Source organism: Mandrillus leucophaeus, unplaced genomic scaffold (assembly GCF_000951045.1).
Source record: "Mandrillus leucophaeus isolate KB7577 unplaced genomic scaffold, Mleu.le_1.0 Scaffold376, whole genome shotgun sequence".
Lineage (NCBI taxonomy): Eukaryota > Metazoa > Chordata > Mammalia > Primates > Cercopithecidae > Mandrillus > Mandrillus leucophaeus.
This window is the reverse complement of record NW_012103987.1, coordinates 2,846,095-2,859,051: the sequence shown is the minus strand read 5'-3', so window position 1 is coordinate 2,859,051 and position 12,957 is coordinate 2,846,095. Positions and strand designations below refer to the sequence as shown.

At 38.8% G+C, this 12,957-nt stretch overlaps 1 protein-coding gene across 3 annotated transcripts in view; it reads right to left on the bottom strand.

Moving 5' to 3' along the window:
* Nucleotides 1-319: 319 nt before the first annotated feature.
* The window catches only part of MINPP1 (multiple inositol-polyphosphate phosphatase 1), a 51,675-nt gene continuing 39,037 nt past the window's right edge, over nucleotides 320-12,957 (bottom strand). For all 3 annotated transcript variants that reach the window (XM_011990288.1, XM_011990289.1, XM_011990290.1), the window contains one exon: nucleotides 320-1,622. In XM_011990288.1, coding sequence (XP_011845678.1) covers nucleotides 1,226-1,622 — 397 coding nt within the window. In that variant the 3' untranslated portion in view covers nucleotides 320-1,225. The remainder of the gene's footprint in view (nucleotides 1,623-12,957) is intronic.

Genomic DNA, 12,957 nt, shown 5'->3' with positions numbered 1-12,957 from the left:
CCTATGGTCTGTCTCCTTGAAAGCAAAGTACCATAAAACTAGTAAGAGGAGACTCTGGTAGGGGATTTTGCTGCATGTTGTTTAATAAGGATAAACACATATTTTAAAGAAAAATATCAGATTTTCCTTTGAAATATCTTACCTTTAACGTGTATATGAATTAAAATAAAATGCATTAACAAATCCATTATTTGAGGAAATTTCTATTTAAAGAAAATTGCTTTAAATTGCCAGGTCAGTCAAAGCTGCTTGGATTTCCAAACTTTCACCATCAATTATTGATTGTATTTTGACACGGAAAGGAGAAAAGACCTGGTAGTAAAGTCACAAGAATTTTATTATAGCAAATACTTTCATGGTATTTGACAGAACTCAGAACTATTTATAAAGAAAGAAAGAAAAATCAAACAACTAAAAGATACATTTCATATAATAGGAAAATATAAAAATAGAAGCCAAGTGACAGAATGAAAAAGTTAGCTAAGCAATGGATTTGAAAAACTTTGATTCTAACTATCTGACTTGTTGCTAATTGTCCAAACAGATAATAATTTAAGATGGTCTTGTGAGACTTCCTAGAAGTAAAAAGGAATTATTGAAAAAATGTTCAAATATTTTATAAATACCAAATACCAAAAATATTTATTTTCATTGTACTTTCTGACTTGCTTCAGTGAAGGTGTCCTTTTACAACACTCTGTTTCTTGTTTCAAATTCTCATCTAGAGATGTTACTTTCTTCCAAAGTGATACTCCTAACTTACCACAATATTCCTGATTAAGAAAACGCTAGAGCTGTCCCACCTGAGGAAAAGAGAGAACTGCAGAACAATCTGTAAAGTTCCTAGACAGTTCAATCAAGTTAAGAATGGTCCAGCTGAGATATTTTGTTACTCCAGCACTTTTCAAGTATCATTATGAAATCATAATTCTATCTCAGTGTGAGATTTCTTATATAAATAGGAAGAATTTCATTTCTGTAAACATTTGCAGGGCCAGCTGTTTCTCTGAATAGATTTGTTTCCCTTTAAGAGAGCCGCTCCAGTGAAAAATCTTTTCTAACATCTCATGTCCAGACCCAAAGAGAAACCCAATGTTTTTCCGTGAAACGACAGAAATACTCAAGTAATATAAAAGCTTCCTGTAATCAAGGAATTGTCTAACTATTACAAGCATGTAATCACTCCTTACAGATTCCTAAAGAATTAAAAATGTTCTTCAGTTACTCATAGTTCATCAGATGTACTGTTGGCCTTTGCTAATTCACATTCTTCACTGGTTTGACAACTCTGAAGGATGTCCTTGTAGTGGTTCTTCAGATCTTCATAAAATGAAACAGTTTCTGGTGAGTAAGCCAAGGGTAACACCTTTTCATTTAATAACATCTGCACTCGGAATTGTTCTTTAGGAGTCTTAGCATTTTCACAGTGGTAAAGCACAAATATCAGGTTCGAGGCATAAGGTACAATGTGACCGCTTCGGAACTTCCGATGCATTTGTTCCTTGTAATTGTAAGCTGTAAGGGGTTCCTTGTCTTTGAAGTAGCCCATGAGAGAAAGCAGTGGAAGAAGGGTCTCGGCATGACCAAACTGGAGGATGACTGGAGAAGAAATTGGCTGAGACCTTCAAACAGAAATGAAGGGAAAATAAGGTATATATATTCTTGTCATAGAACACAGTATTTACGCTTCGGAGTAACTTTCTCATCTTCTTTTAGTTTAAGTAATCCCATCTATTTTTTAAATCTTTATATACATTACTCAAGCATACGGCTGAAATTCCGTGTGGCAGAGAACCAAACTTTTTATACCGAAAGTTAAGTTCCGAAATTCAGGATCACTGTACTGTTGCAAATCCATATAAAACAGTGTGCATACACATTTTCCTTTAAGTTTAAAGAGAGACAAGTGTCTTATAGATACAGGAACTTGAAACAGATGTGTATTTCAACACTATATTGCCTTTCTGTGCATAAAACTGAGCAAACTGGCCCTTAGTAAATATTACTCCATGGAGCTCAATCCTTCAATGGTTTACAAAACCCACAAAAGGTTAGTGATGTAACCTATTGGGGCTGAAACAACGTGTCTCTGGTTGGGAGTGGGAGTATAAAGTGCCAGGAATACAAACCACTTTCAACACTGAGCTAAATCAATTCTTTTTCTTGAAGTTTTCTATGATTTTTTTTTCTGGTAAAGAATTTTTATAAGAAGCAGTGAATGACTGCTTAGCCTTTTCCCTACTTTTATAGAAAAAATACTGTTTTTCTTAAATATAATTTGTAAACCTATTCAAACATGACTGTCTGACTTTTTGCCACCACTCATCAGGTTACCAATTTAGTGCATGTGGATTTTCTGGGAGGACAGAAGCAGCAGTTCTAGACCTTCCTGATTCCCTCTGCCCTCAATACACATAAACAGAGCAAGTAGAGAGCAAATCCAAAACCCATGGGAAACATTTACAACATAACTAGGTGGAAAAGTATTCTCTATGAACCACTCCAAGTAGCATCCAGTCCCAAGCACTAGATATTATCAGTATCTGTTGAAGAAAGCAGAGAGAAGCCACAGAGCATCTGAGCAATCTGAGAACAGGAGAATCCCCAACAGCCAATAGGTATTCACTGGAAGCGCTGTGGGTGAATTGGAGATAGCAGCTCAAACTGGGAAGTATTTAGTCCTCTCCAGGACTTGGTGAGTGCAAGGCAGGCCTGCAGTGATGCCTGGGGCTGGAGAAACCTGGAGCTCCTGTGAACTCTCCAAATACAGGGCTCACACTAGAGAAACTGCTGGGAGTGAAATTTCGGCCAAGCAGGAGAGGGACAGAAGAGATAAAGGAAAAAGTAAGTACACATGAAAGTAGGGGGAGGGCAACAGAGCCAGGAAATCTCAGAAAACAACCCATCATACTTCTGAACAGCACACACACCAGAACGGGGTGGCGGTTGCGGGGGGGCTCTGTGAGATGAGACAAGCAATCTGACACAAACCTTTTTCTAAATGTTCAGCAAAACAATTCATATTAAAATAACTACAGAAAAGCATGTAAGAAAAAATGAGCAGAATAACTTCCATATATAAGAGTACGCTAGAAATATATACTCAAAAAGTACACTGAAACTGTTAACAGTATTTCAAAACAAACTAAAAGACAATTATTCACTACTTTGAGATTAATATTCTCTAAAAGGTGTAAAACTTAAAAGTCATTCATCAACAGGAGCTTACCAAGCCTCTGTTCATAACTGGTATACTTTAATTAGGTCATTTAAAATACCTAAAACTTATATTTATTTCCAAGAAGCAGCCTCTTAGGGCTGAAGTACCAAGCAGTAGCATTCAGAACACAGCTATATTTAGTCTGGCCAGCATAAGTATTTTTAAATTTTGCATTACTTATCAGTATTTAAAAATTGAGAGGTTTAAGATTCTTAAAAATCCAAATTTTTGGCTCTTCTTAGAAATCTGAAAGATCTGGCAGCACAAGTCCATATATACCCATAAGACCATAATCAGCTAAACAGGAATAAGGTTACCCAACCTCTAGACAGGGCACATACTTGTTGCACAGCACATGTATCATTCCACATTGTCTAACGTAGGATGAATTCATTCCTTTGTTACTTGCCTGGCTCCTTTATACATCTCAGTATATTCAAGTCTAAGCTAACACCACTGTCATCATCTAAATAATGAAATTTAATAAGGATACAAGTTAAAAGAAAAACAAGTAATATAAATATACTGGTTTACATTTTAAATCCTTTAGCCATTAGGTAGAAACCTAAAAACCTCAAAGCCAGAAGCAATCCTAAATTCAACTTTCAGTTATTGCTCACCACAGAATCTATTAGGACACAAAACAGGTCAGGGAGGATAGCAGCAACAGCAGCAACACCTCCACCATCTAACCAGAAGAATTTATTGTCAGTAACTCTCTTCGCTTTCCCCGACGCAAGAACTCTAATAAACTGGGGACAACATATGACAATACATCCAAACTACTGTCATTTCAGCAGGTAATTTATATGCCATTTGGGAACTTTACATTCTTTTTTCTACCAAGTGTGTGAGATCAAGTACATAATTTACACTATGGACAGCTTCACTCAGACCAGCCCCTTTTTAGGCACCCAATAACCACATGTTGCTGGTGGCTACTATGCTGGAGAGCACAGGACAGACAGTGGTATGGACAGTCTTACATACTTAGATTCAAAAGTTAATCAAATAAATAGCAAATAGGAGAAAAGATACAAGAAAAACAAAAACACACACATGAAAACTATAAATTGGGGGAAGGAAAGAGACCAAAAGGGCTAGCACAAATTATGAGTTCAAAGTTCATTAATTGCATCCAAGCTATAGAAGAAATGAAATCTAGACTGTGACTCCGATTTAAGTTGTAAATTTCAAGGTTCCTTGGGTTTATACAAAAGGCAGGAAACACCTTCCCCTTCCCTTTTTTTTTTTTTTTAACTGCCTGTCAGTGATATGTTAAAATCAGTGAATTCTTCAGAAGAAATTTGAGGAAAATTATACTTAAAAATGCTTATCGGAAGTTTTATGGGAAATCAAGGAAGTTTATATATTAGATTCTCACAGTAAACCATCCCATCAAAAACAAATTACTGTCTTCTACCATTTGATGAATCCAATTTGTTTTAAAATTGTATTTTAGAATTCCAAAAAATTTTCAATAGGAAGCAAAAGTGCTAACTTTTTATAAAGTCCATAAGTATTGATTATCTTCTTACATAGAGCAATGTCTATTATACAAATTTGAAATACACCAAAAAAACCCCAATATCTTAAAGGTCTAGTTAAATGCACTAGTAAAACAATAATAAGACAAGGATAATAGTTTACAAAAACTAGAGCCATTAAAAGCAAGAACAAGATTTTGCTTAGAAATTGAAATGTGCCTATAGGGAATAATAAACTTATAATTTTATTTTTATAATTTATATATTTTTACAATAACCAAGTATAAATATTTTAAGTTTGTTGATAATGAAAAGTATTTAAAAAGAGCACAATTTCATTCATAATCATTATTTTTCTACTTTTACCCTTTGTGACTTAACGTAGCTTGCTACTCAAGAAAAAGCCACTAGCTGATGATGCTGGTATTCATACAAAAGGCCCTGGGCAAATTAGCTGCACTCAATTTTCCAAAACGTAATAAAGAAGAGACTTTTCAAAAGATCCATTTGGTTAATTTGTTAGATGTGACATGCCCTGTCATTTCATGCCAAGTGCCAGGCACCATGCTAGTTTCTTCTTGGAGGAGGAGGGGAGAGGAGAAGAATAGTGGCACAAAAGAACAAAAACACAAATGAAATATTTCTGGCTCTTGCAGATTTGCATGTGTCTGTTAGAGAAACCTAGAGAAGAACAAATCCTTCTGTCTAAGAAAGAACTGAATACACTTTGCTGGGGAGGTGGTGTTTGAGCTGGGTCATGAATACATTCCTACTAAGTCTTAAAACAAAAATGCTGCTCATTGTAGCCTTAGCAAAGTAATTGCTTACCCTATGATACAGGTACTATCATACCCTTTTAGAGAGGGAAAAACTAAGCAGCTTGAAAACTAGAGGGCATAACCTAGTTATGAGCAAATTTTAGGGCAGATTACTCAATCTCTCTCAGGCTTTATTCCTGCCAAATGAAGATAAGCTACTTCCCTTGCAAAGCTGTTGGATTTGAGCTACAGAAGAATACTCGCATATTTGCTATCAGATTGATCGATGGCTCTATGGCAAACACTACCACAGTGATAGCAAACAGCCACAGTGGCAGCAAGAGCCACAGCAGTTCTAGCAGTGAAGTGACCCAGCACACAAATTAGTGGTGTGCTGAGTTTAGAATCCAGGAGATGAGTTCAAGTCAGTTCTCCTAAAATATCATCAGTACCTAACACTTTATTCTAAAGGTAAACACAGTATCAAGTAACAAACTCATTTCATTGAATAGCATATTTTAAAATTCATCAGACATCCAAAAGTGCTAAAGATCCAAATGCAAAAGCAAAACCACAGGTATACCATAAATTAAATTGTATGGAAACAGTTTATACCAAAAAATTTTACTTGGAAAAACCTTAATGCCTTTGATAAGAAAATACTTGTTTATGAGGAGTAAATAATTTAGGAACTTAGTAACTTCTTAGTCACTTAAATTTACTTTCAAATCGTTGTTGATTAAAATCATTTAAAATCAAGTAATCCCAGCACTCAGGGAGGCCGTGGGCAGATCACTTGAAGTAAAGAGTTTGAGAACAGGTGGGCCAACCTAGTAAAACCCCATCTCTATCAAATATACAAAAAAATTAGCTGGGTGTGGTGACACACGACTGTAGTCCAAGCTACTCAAGAGGTTAAGGTACAAGAATCACTTGAACCAGGGAGGCGGTGGTCGCAGTGAGCAGAGATCGCGTCACTGCACTCTAGCCCAGGTGACAGAGTGACAATCTGTCTCCGGAAAAAAAAAAAAGAAAAACAAATCATTTAAAATCAAATCAGTTCTTATTTGTGGAAAGAAACGTAGTATTTCAACATACTGACTGAGGAAGACTCCATTGTCAGTGCTTAGTAACACTCTTCAGCAACATGCAATTTGGCAAAAGTACATGTAAAAAAAAAAATCCCGCAAAATTTTTAAAAAATGATATTATTTTCCTTGTTTTTGTTTAAAGATACAGGAGCTCACTCTGTCACCCAGGCTGGAATACAGTGGCGTGATCATGGCTCACTGCAGCCTCGACCTCCTGGGATCAAGTGCTCTTCCCACGTAGGAATCTCATGTAACTAGGACCACAGGAGCGCACCACCACGCCCCATTTATTTATTTATTTATTTATTTATTTATTTATTTATTTTTGTAGAAATGGGGTCTTACGTTGGTGCCCAAGCTGGTCTTGAACTCCTGGCCCCAAGTGATGCTCTCGCTTCGGCCTCCCAAAGTGCTGGGATCATAGGTGTAAGCCACCATGCCCAGCTGATTGTTTCTTAAATAAGGCATCAATTCTTTTCCAAGAATGTAAAGGCAAAGACCACATTTCTCGGGTGTTTCATCTGAAATGCACATGCAATAAGAAAAAAATATTCAATGAAAAGCACAGTTCTAAAGAAGCTGATTAAGATAGTTTGGCAGAACCTGTTTCTCAAGACACAGGTCACAAGGACCCTGCTGATAAAACCAGTTGTGGTAAAGAAGCCAGCCACAACCAGCCAGAATCAAGAGGGCAATGATAGTGACCTCTGCTCATCCTCACTGATCCTCACTGCTCATTATGTGCTAATTATAATACATTAGCATGCTAAAAGACACTCCCATCTGTGCCGTGACAGTTTACAGATGCCATGGCAACTCCTGGAAGTTATCTTATATGGTCTAAAAAGGAAGGAAACCTTGATCCCGAGAATTCCCTACCCCTTTCCCAGAAAACTCATGAATAATCCACTCCTTGTTTAGCCTATGATTAATAAATAACCATAAAAAATAGCCAACCAGCAGCCCTCAGGGCTACTCTGCCTATGTGGCAGCTTCCCTTTTATTTCTTTACTTTTTAATAAACTTGCTTTCGCTCTACTCTTTTGGCTAACTTTTGAATTCTCGCCTCCCTGAAGCCAAGAACCATGTGACCTCTGGTGCTGAATCCAAATTTTGCCCTATGACATGATCACTAATGATGTAAGCCTCTAAGCAGATGAATAAAGACAAGGGTGAACTAGTTTACAATCCCACCAACAGTGTAAAAGTGTTCCTATTTCTCCACATCCTCTCCAGCACCTGTTGTTTCCTGACTTTTTAATGATCGCCATTCTAACTGGTGTGAGATGGTATCTCATTGTGGTTTTGATTTGCATTTCTCTGATGGCCAGTGATGATGAGCATTTTTTCATGTGTCTGTATATGGTGATTCCTCAAGGATCTAGAACTAGATGTACCATATGACCCAGCCATCCCATTACTGGGTATATACCCAAAGGATTATAAATCATGCTGCTATAAAGACACATGCACACGTATGTTTATTGCGGCACTATTCACAATAGCAAAGACTTGGAATCAACCCAAATGTCCATCAGTGACAGATGGATTAAGAAAATGTGGCACATATACACCATGGAATACTATGCAGCTATAAAAAAGGATGAGTTTGTGTCCTTTGTAGGGACATGGATGCAGCTGGAAACCATCATTCTTAGCAAACTATCACAAGAACACAAAACCAAACACCGCATGTTCTCACTCATAGGTGGGAACTGAACAATGAGATCACTTGGACTCGGGAAGGGGAACATCACACACCGGGGCCTATCATGGGGAGAGGGGAGGGGGGAGGGATTGCATTGGGAATTATACCTGATGTAAATGACGAGTTGATGGGTGCTGACGAGTTGATGGGTGCAGCACAGCAACATGGCACAAGTATACATATGTAACAAACCTGCACATTATGCACATGTACCCTAGAACTTAAAGTATGATAATAAAAAATAAATTAAAAAAAAAAAGACAAGGGTGTAAGCATCTAAATTTTTACTCTTGCTTGGAAGAAAGAGAATATGTCAATAAATGACAATTTTTAGTCATAAAACCAGTATCTAGGCCAAATCTCCAATCAGTAATTAATAGCTACTTGGAACACTGCACTAAGAAGGATTCTGACGTTGTATCCAGACTCAATGTGATCTATTTCATATTTCCTACACATTCTACTCTCAATTCATGAACCTCCTCTCCTTGCCAATCAATCTCTCCATCTTTACCTTTGATTTCCTAGATGTAACTAAAATGAGTTGGGTCATTTCTAAGACACTGGACTATAAGACATACTAAAAGAAGATGTTTTAAGTTAGTATTATGTCCAGGTAAGGTTTCTTAAGAACATATTTAAAAAATAAATAAATAAAGTTAGTTTTATGATGCTGCATAATTTTTCTGCTTGACAATATCACTACTGGTAAAGTATAACACAAATATATATAAAACATATAATCACCTAAAACAAATTATCACTTCAAGAAATATGTATAAATCACTCCTAAATGTATGTACACAAATCTTTACTGGATACAGGTAAGAATATACTTGGTTTGGTTTATGTCTTTTAAAAAAAAAAGTCAAGGAAGCTTGACTATTAAAAATCCCGCTTGGAGAAATTTTATCTCAGAGAAAAACAGCTTACAAAATAGAAAAAGCTGCCATAATATTTCATATAATATGCTATCAACATGAAACCCTAAGGACTTAGGGTTCATTAAACTGAAACCCTAAGGAGGACTTAAAATTACGTTTTAGCAACTACACGTTTTATACAATTTTTAAAAACCTGACTTTATTCTTGATTTTCCCATTTCAAAAACAGAATTCACTAAATGTCTGGGTTGAGGTTTCAAGGGTAAGAATTACACACACTCTTAAATAAGTTGCAACAACTAAAAGAATGTTAAGTATTTGTTGCTTTATCTCAAAAGTATTTCCATTACATAACATCTCAGAATATAAATCACTAAAATCTCAAACATAAATGTTTTTCTTTGCTATTTTTTCTTAGCCTGAATTCAACTTAGTAATCTTTAATGGTTCAAGGGCAAACTAGAATAAAGATAATAAAGATTACTTTGTAAAGTATTACTATTCATAAATAAAGCAATCTTTATTATTATCTTTATTCCTCCAGGTGCCGTAAGAAAGGAGAGAGGCTTCTTTCTTAAGGTTCCAATGATATTGTGAAATATAATATATATTTGGTCTTTGTTCCTGTTTCCTGGTAGAAACTCCTAAAATCCTTGAAATCTCCCAAGTGCTGTCTTTTTGTGTGCTCACATTGATTGATAGCTTCAGGATGGGGCTGGTCAGCAAAAAGGCAAAGGCATGATTACAGGGTTAGGATTTTCAGGCCCACCCCTCAACCTCAGGGAAGAGGGAGAGGGGCTGAAGGTCAAGTTGATCACCAATGGCCAATAGTTTAATCATGTCTAAGTAACGAGGCCTCCATAAGAACCCAAGAGGACAGGGTTTGGAGAGCTTACGGACAGCTGAAAATGTGGAGGTTCCTGGAGGGTGGTGTGGCCTTGGGAGGGCATGGAAGCTCCACATCCCTTCCCTCATACCTTGTTTTATGTGTCATTTGTATCCTCTGTTAATATCTTTTATACTAAACCGGTAAACATGTTTCCCTGAGCTCTGTGAGCCACTCCTGCAAATTAAGTGAACCCAAAGACGGGGTTGTGAAAACCCCAACTTGAAGCCAGTCAGTCAGGAGTTCCAGAGGCCCAGACTTATAACTGGTGTCTGAAAAGGGCAGGAGGCAATCTTGGGGATTGAGTCCTCAACCTGTGAGACCTGATGCTACGTCCAGGGAGATAGTGTCAAAATTAGAGGATACCTAGCTAGTGTCTGCTGCTTATTGGTGGGAACCCCCATCCCCCAACACTGGGTCACAGAAGTTAATAGAGTTTGGATGTTTGTCTCCTCCGAATCTCATGCTGAAAAGTGATCCCCAATGTTGAAGGTGGGACCTAGTGGGAGGTATTGAATCATGGGGACGGATCCCTCTTGAATGGCTTAGTGCCATCCTCTTGGTGATGAGTGACTTCTCAGTTAGTTCACATGAAATCTGGTTGTTTAAGAGTCTGGGGCCTCCCCCTTCTCTCTCTTGCTCCTTTCTTCCCATGTGATACCTGCTTCCCCTTTGCCTTCTGTCAGGATTGTAAACCTCCTGAGGCCCTCCCCAGAAGCAGATGCTAGAGCCAAGCTTCCTGTACAGCCTGCAGAACCGTGAGCCAAAATACACTTGTTTTCTTTATAAATTACCCAGTCTCAGGAATTTCTTTATAGTATTGCAGAAATGGACCCACACAGAAAATTGGTACCAAGGTGTGGGGCATTGCTATGAAGACACCTGAAGATGTGGAAGTGCCTTTGGAACTGGGTAACAGGCAAAGGCTGGAAGAGTTTGGAGGGCTAAGGAGACAGGAAGATGAGGAAAAATTTGGAACTTCTGAGAGACTGGTTAAATGGTTGTGAAAATGCTGATAGGGATATGAACAGTAAGTCCAGGCTGATGAGGTTCCAGATGGAAGTGAGGATGTTATTGGAAACTAGAGCAAATGTTACCCCTGTCACATCCTAGCAAAGAACCTGCTGTATTGTGTCCCCTAGGGATACCCTCATCAATTTTTCTTCATCTTCCTATCTTCTTCTGAGCCCTCCAAACTCTTTCAGCCTCTGCCTGTTACCCTGTATTGTGTGCCCTAGAAATACCCTAGGGCATACAATACAGGGATCTGTGGAAGTTTGAACTTAAGAGTGATGGTCTAGGATATCTGGCAGAAGAAACTGCTTAGTAGCAAAGCATTCAAGATGTGGCCTGGCTGCGTCCAACAGCCAATGATCAAATATGGGAGCAAATAAATGACTTAAAGTTAGAACTTATATACAAAAGGGAAGTAGAGTGTAAAAGTTTGGAAAATTTTCAGTCGAGCCACGTGATAGAGAAAGGAAAAGTATTTTCAGGAGAAGAATCCAAGCAGGTTGTGGAGCAACCACCTGATAAACAGGTTATCATGGCCAGGGCATGTTAGCTCATGCCTGTAATACCAGAACTTTGGGAGGTCAAGGCAGGAGGATCACTTGGGCCCAGGAGTTCAAGACCACCCTGGGCAACAACGTGAGACCCCCCATCTCTACAAAAAATAAAATAATTAGCTGGGTGTGATGGTACATGCCTGTAGTCCCAGCTACTTGGGGGCAGAGGTGGGAGGATTGTTTGAGTTTGAGGGGTCAAGGATGCAGTGAGCTATGATCATGCCACTGTACTCCAGCCTGTATAACTGAGAAAAACCCTATTTCCAAAAGAAAAAAAAAAAAGAGATTATCATGACTAAAAGGGAACCAGGTGCTAATATCCAAGACAATGGGAAAAAGGCCTTGAAAGCATTTCAAAAATCTTTGAGGAATCCCTTCTCATCACGGGCCCAAGAAGCCTAGGAGGACTGAATGATTTCAGGGGCCAGGCACGGAGCATTGCTGCCCTGGCCAGCCTCAGGACACTGCTCCCCACATCCCAGTAGCTCTGGCTTCAGCTGTGGCTCAAAGGGCCCCAGGTACAGCTCAGGTCACAGTTTTAGAGAACACAAGCCACCATAAGTCTTGGCGACTTCCATGTGGTATTAAGCCTGTAGGTGCACAGTATAAGAGTAAAGAAGGCTTGGCAGCTCCCATCTAAATTCCAGAGAATTTATGGGAAAGACTGGGTACCCACATAGAAGCCTGCCACAAGGGCAGAGTCTTACAGAGAAATTCTTCTAGGGCAGTGCCGGGGGAAACATCACAATGGAGTCCCGCCACAGAGTCCCCACCAGGGAACTGTACAGTGGAGCTGTGAGAAGGGGACTGCTGTCCTTCAGATCCAAGAATGGTAGAGCCATCAGAAGCTTGTAACCTCGGTGTGGAAAAGCCACAGGCATTCAACTCTAACCCATGAGGGCAGCCATAGGGGCTGCACCCTGCAAAGTCACAGACACAGAGCTGCCCAAGGCCTTGGGAGCCCACCTTTGTACCAGTTTGCCCTGGATGTGGGATGGGGAATCAAAGGAAATTGTTTTGGAGCTTTAAGATTTAATGACTGGCTTGGCACAGTGGGTCACACCTACAATCCTAGCACTTTGGGAGGCCGAGGTAGGCAGATCACTTGAGCTCAGAAGGTCAAGACCAGCCTGGGCAACATGGTGAAACCCCGTTTCTACTAAAAATAGAAAAATTAGCCAGGTATGGTGGTGCACTCCTGAGGTCCTAGCTACTTGGGAGGCTGAGGTGGAAGAATCGCTTGTGCCAGAGAGGTCAAGGTTGCAGTGAGCTGTGATCATGTCACTACACTCCAGCCTGGACCAACAGAGCGAGACTCTGTTTAAAAAAAGAGAGAAAAAGAAAAAAAAAAAAAA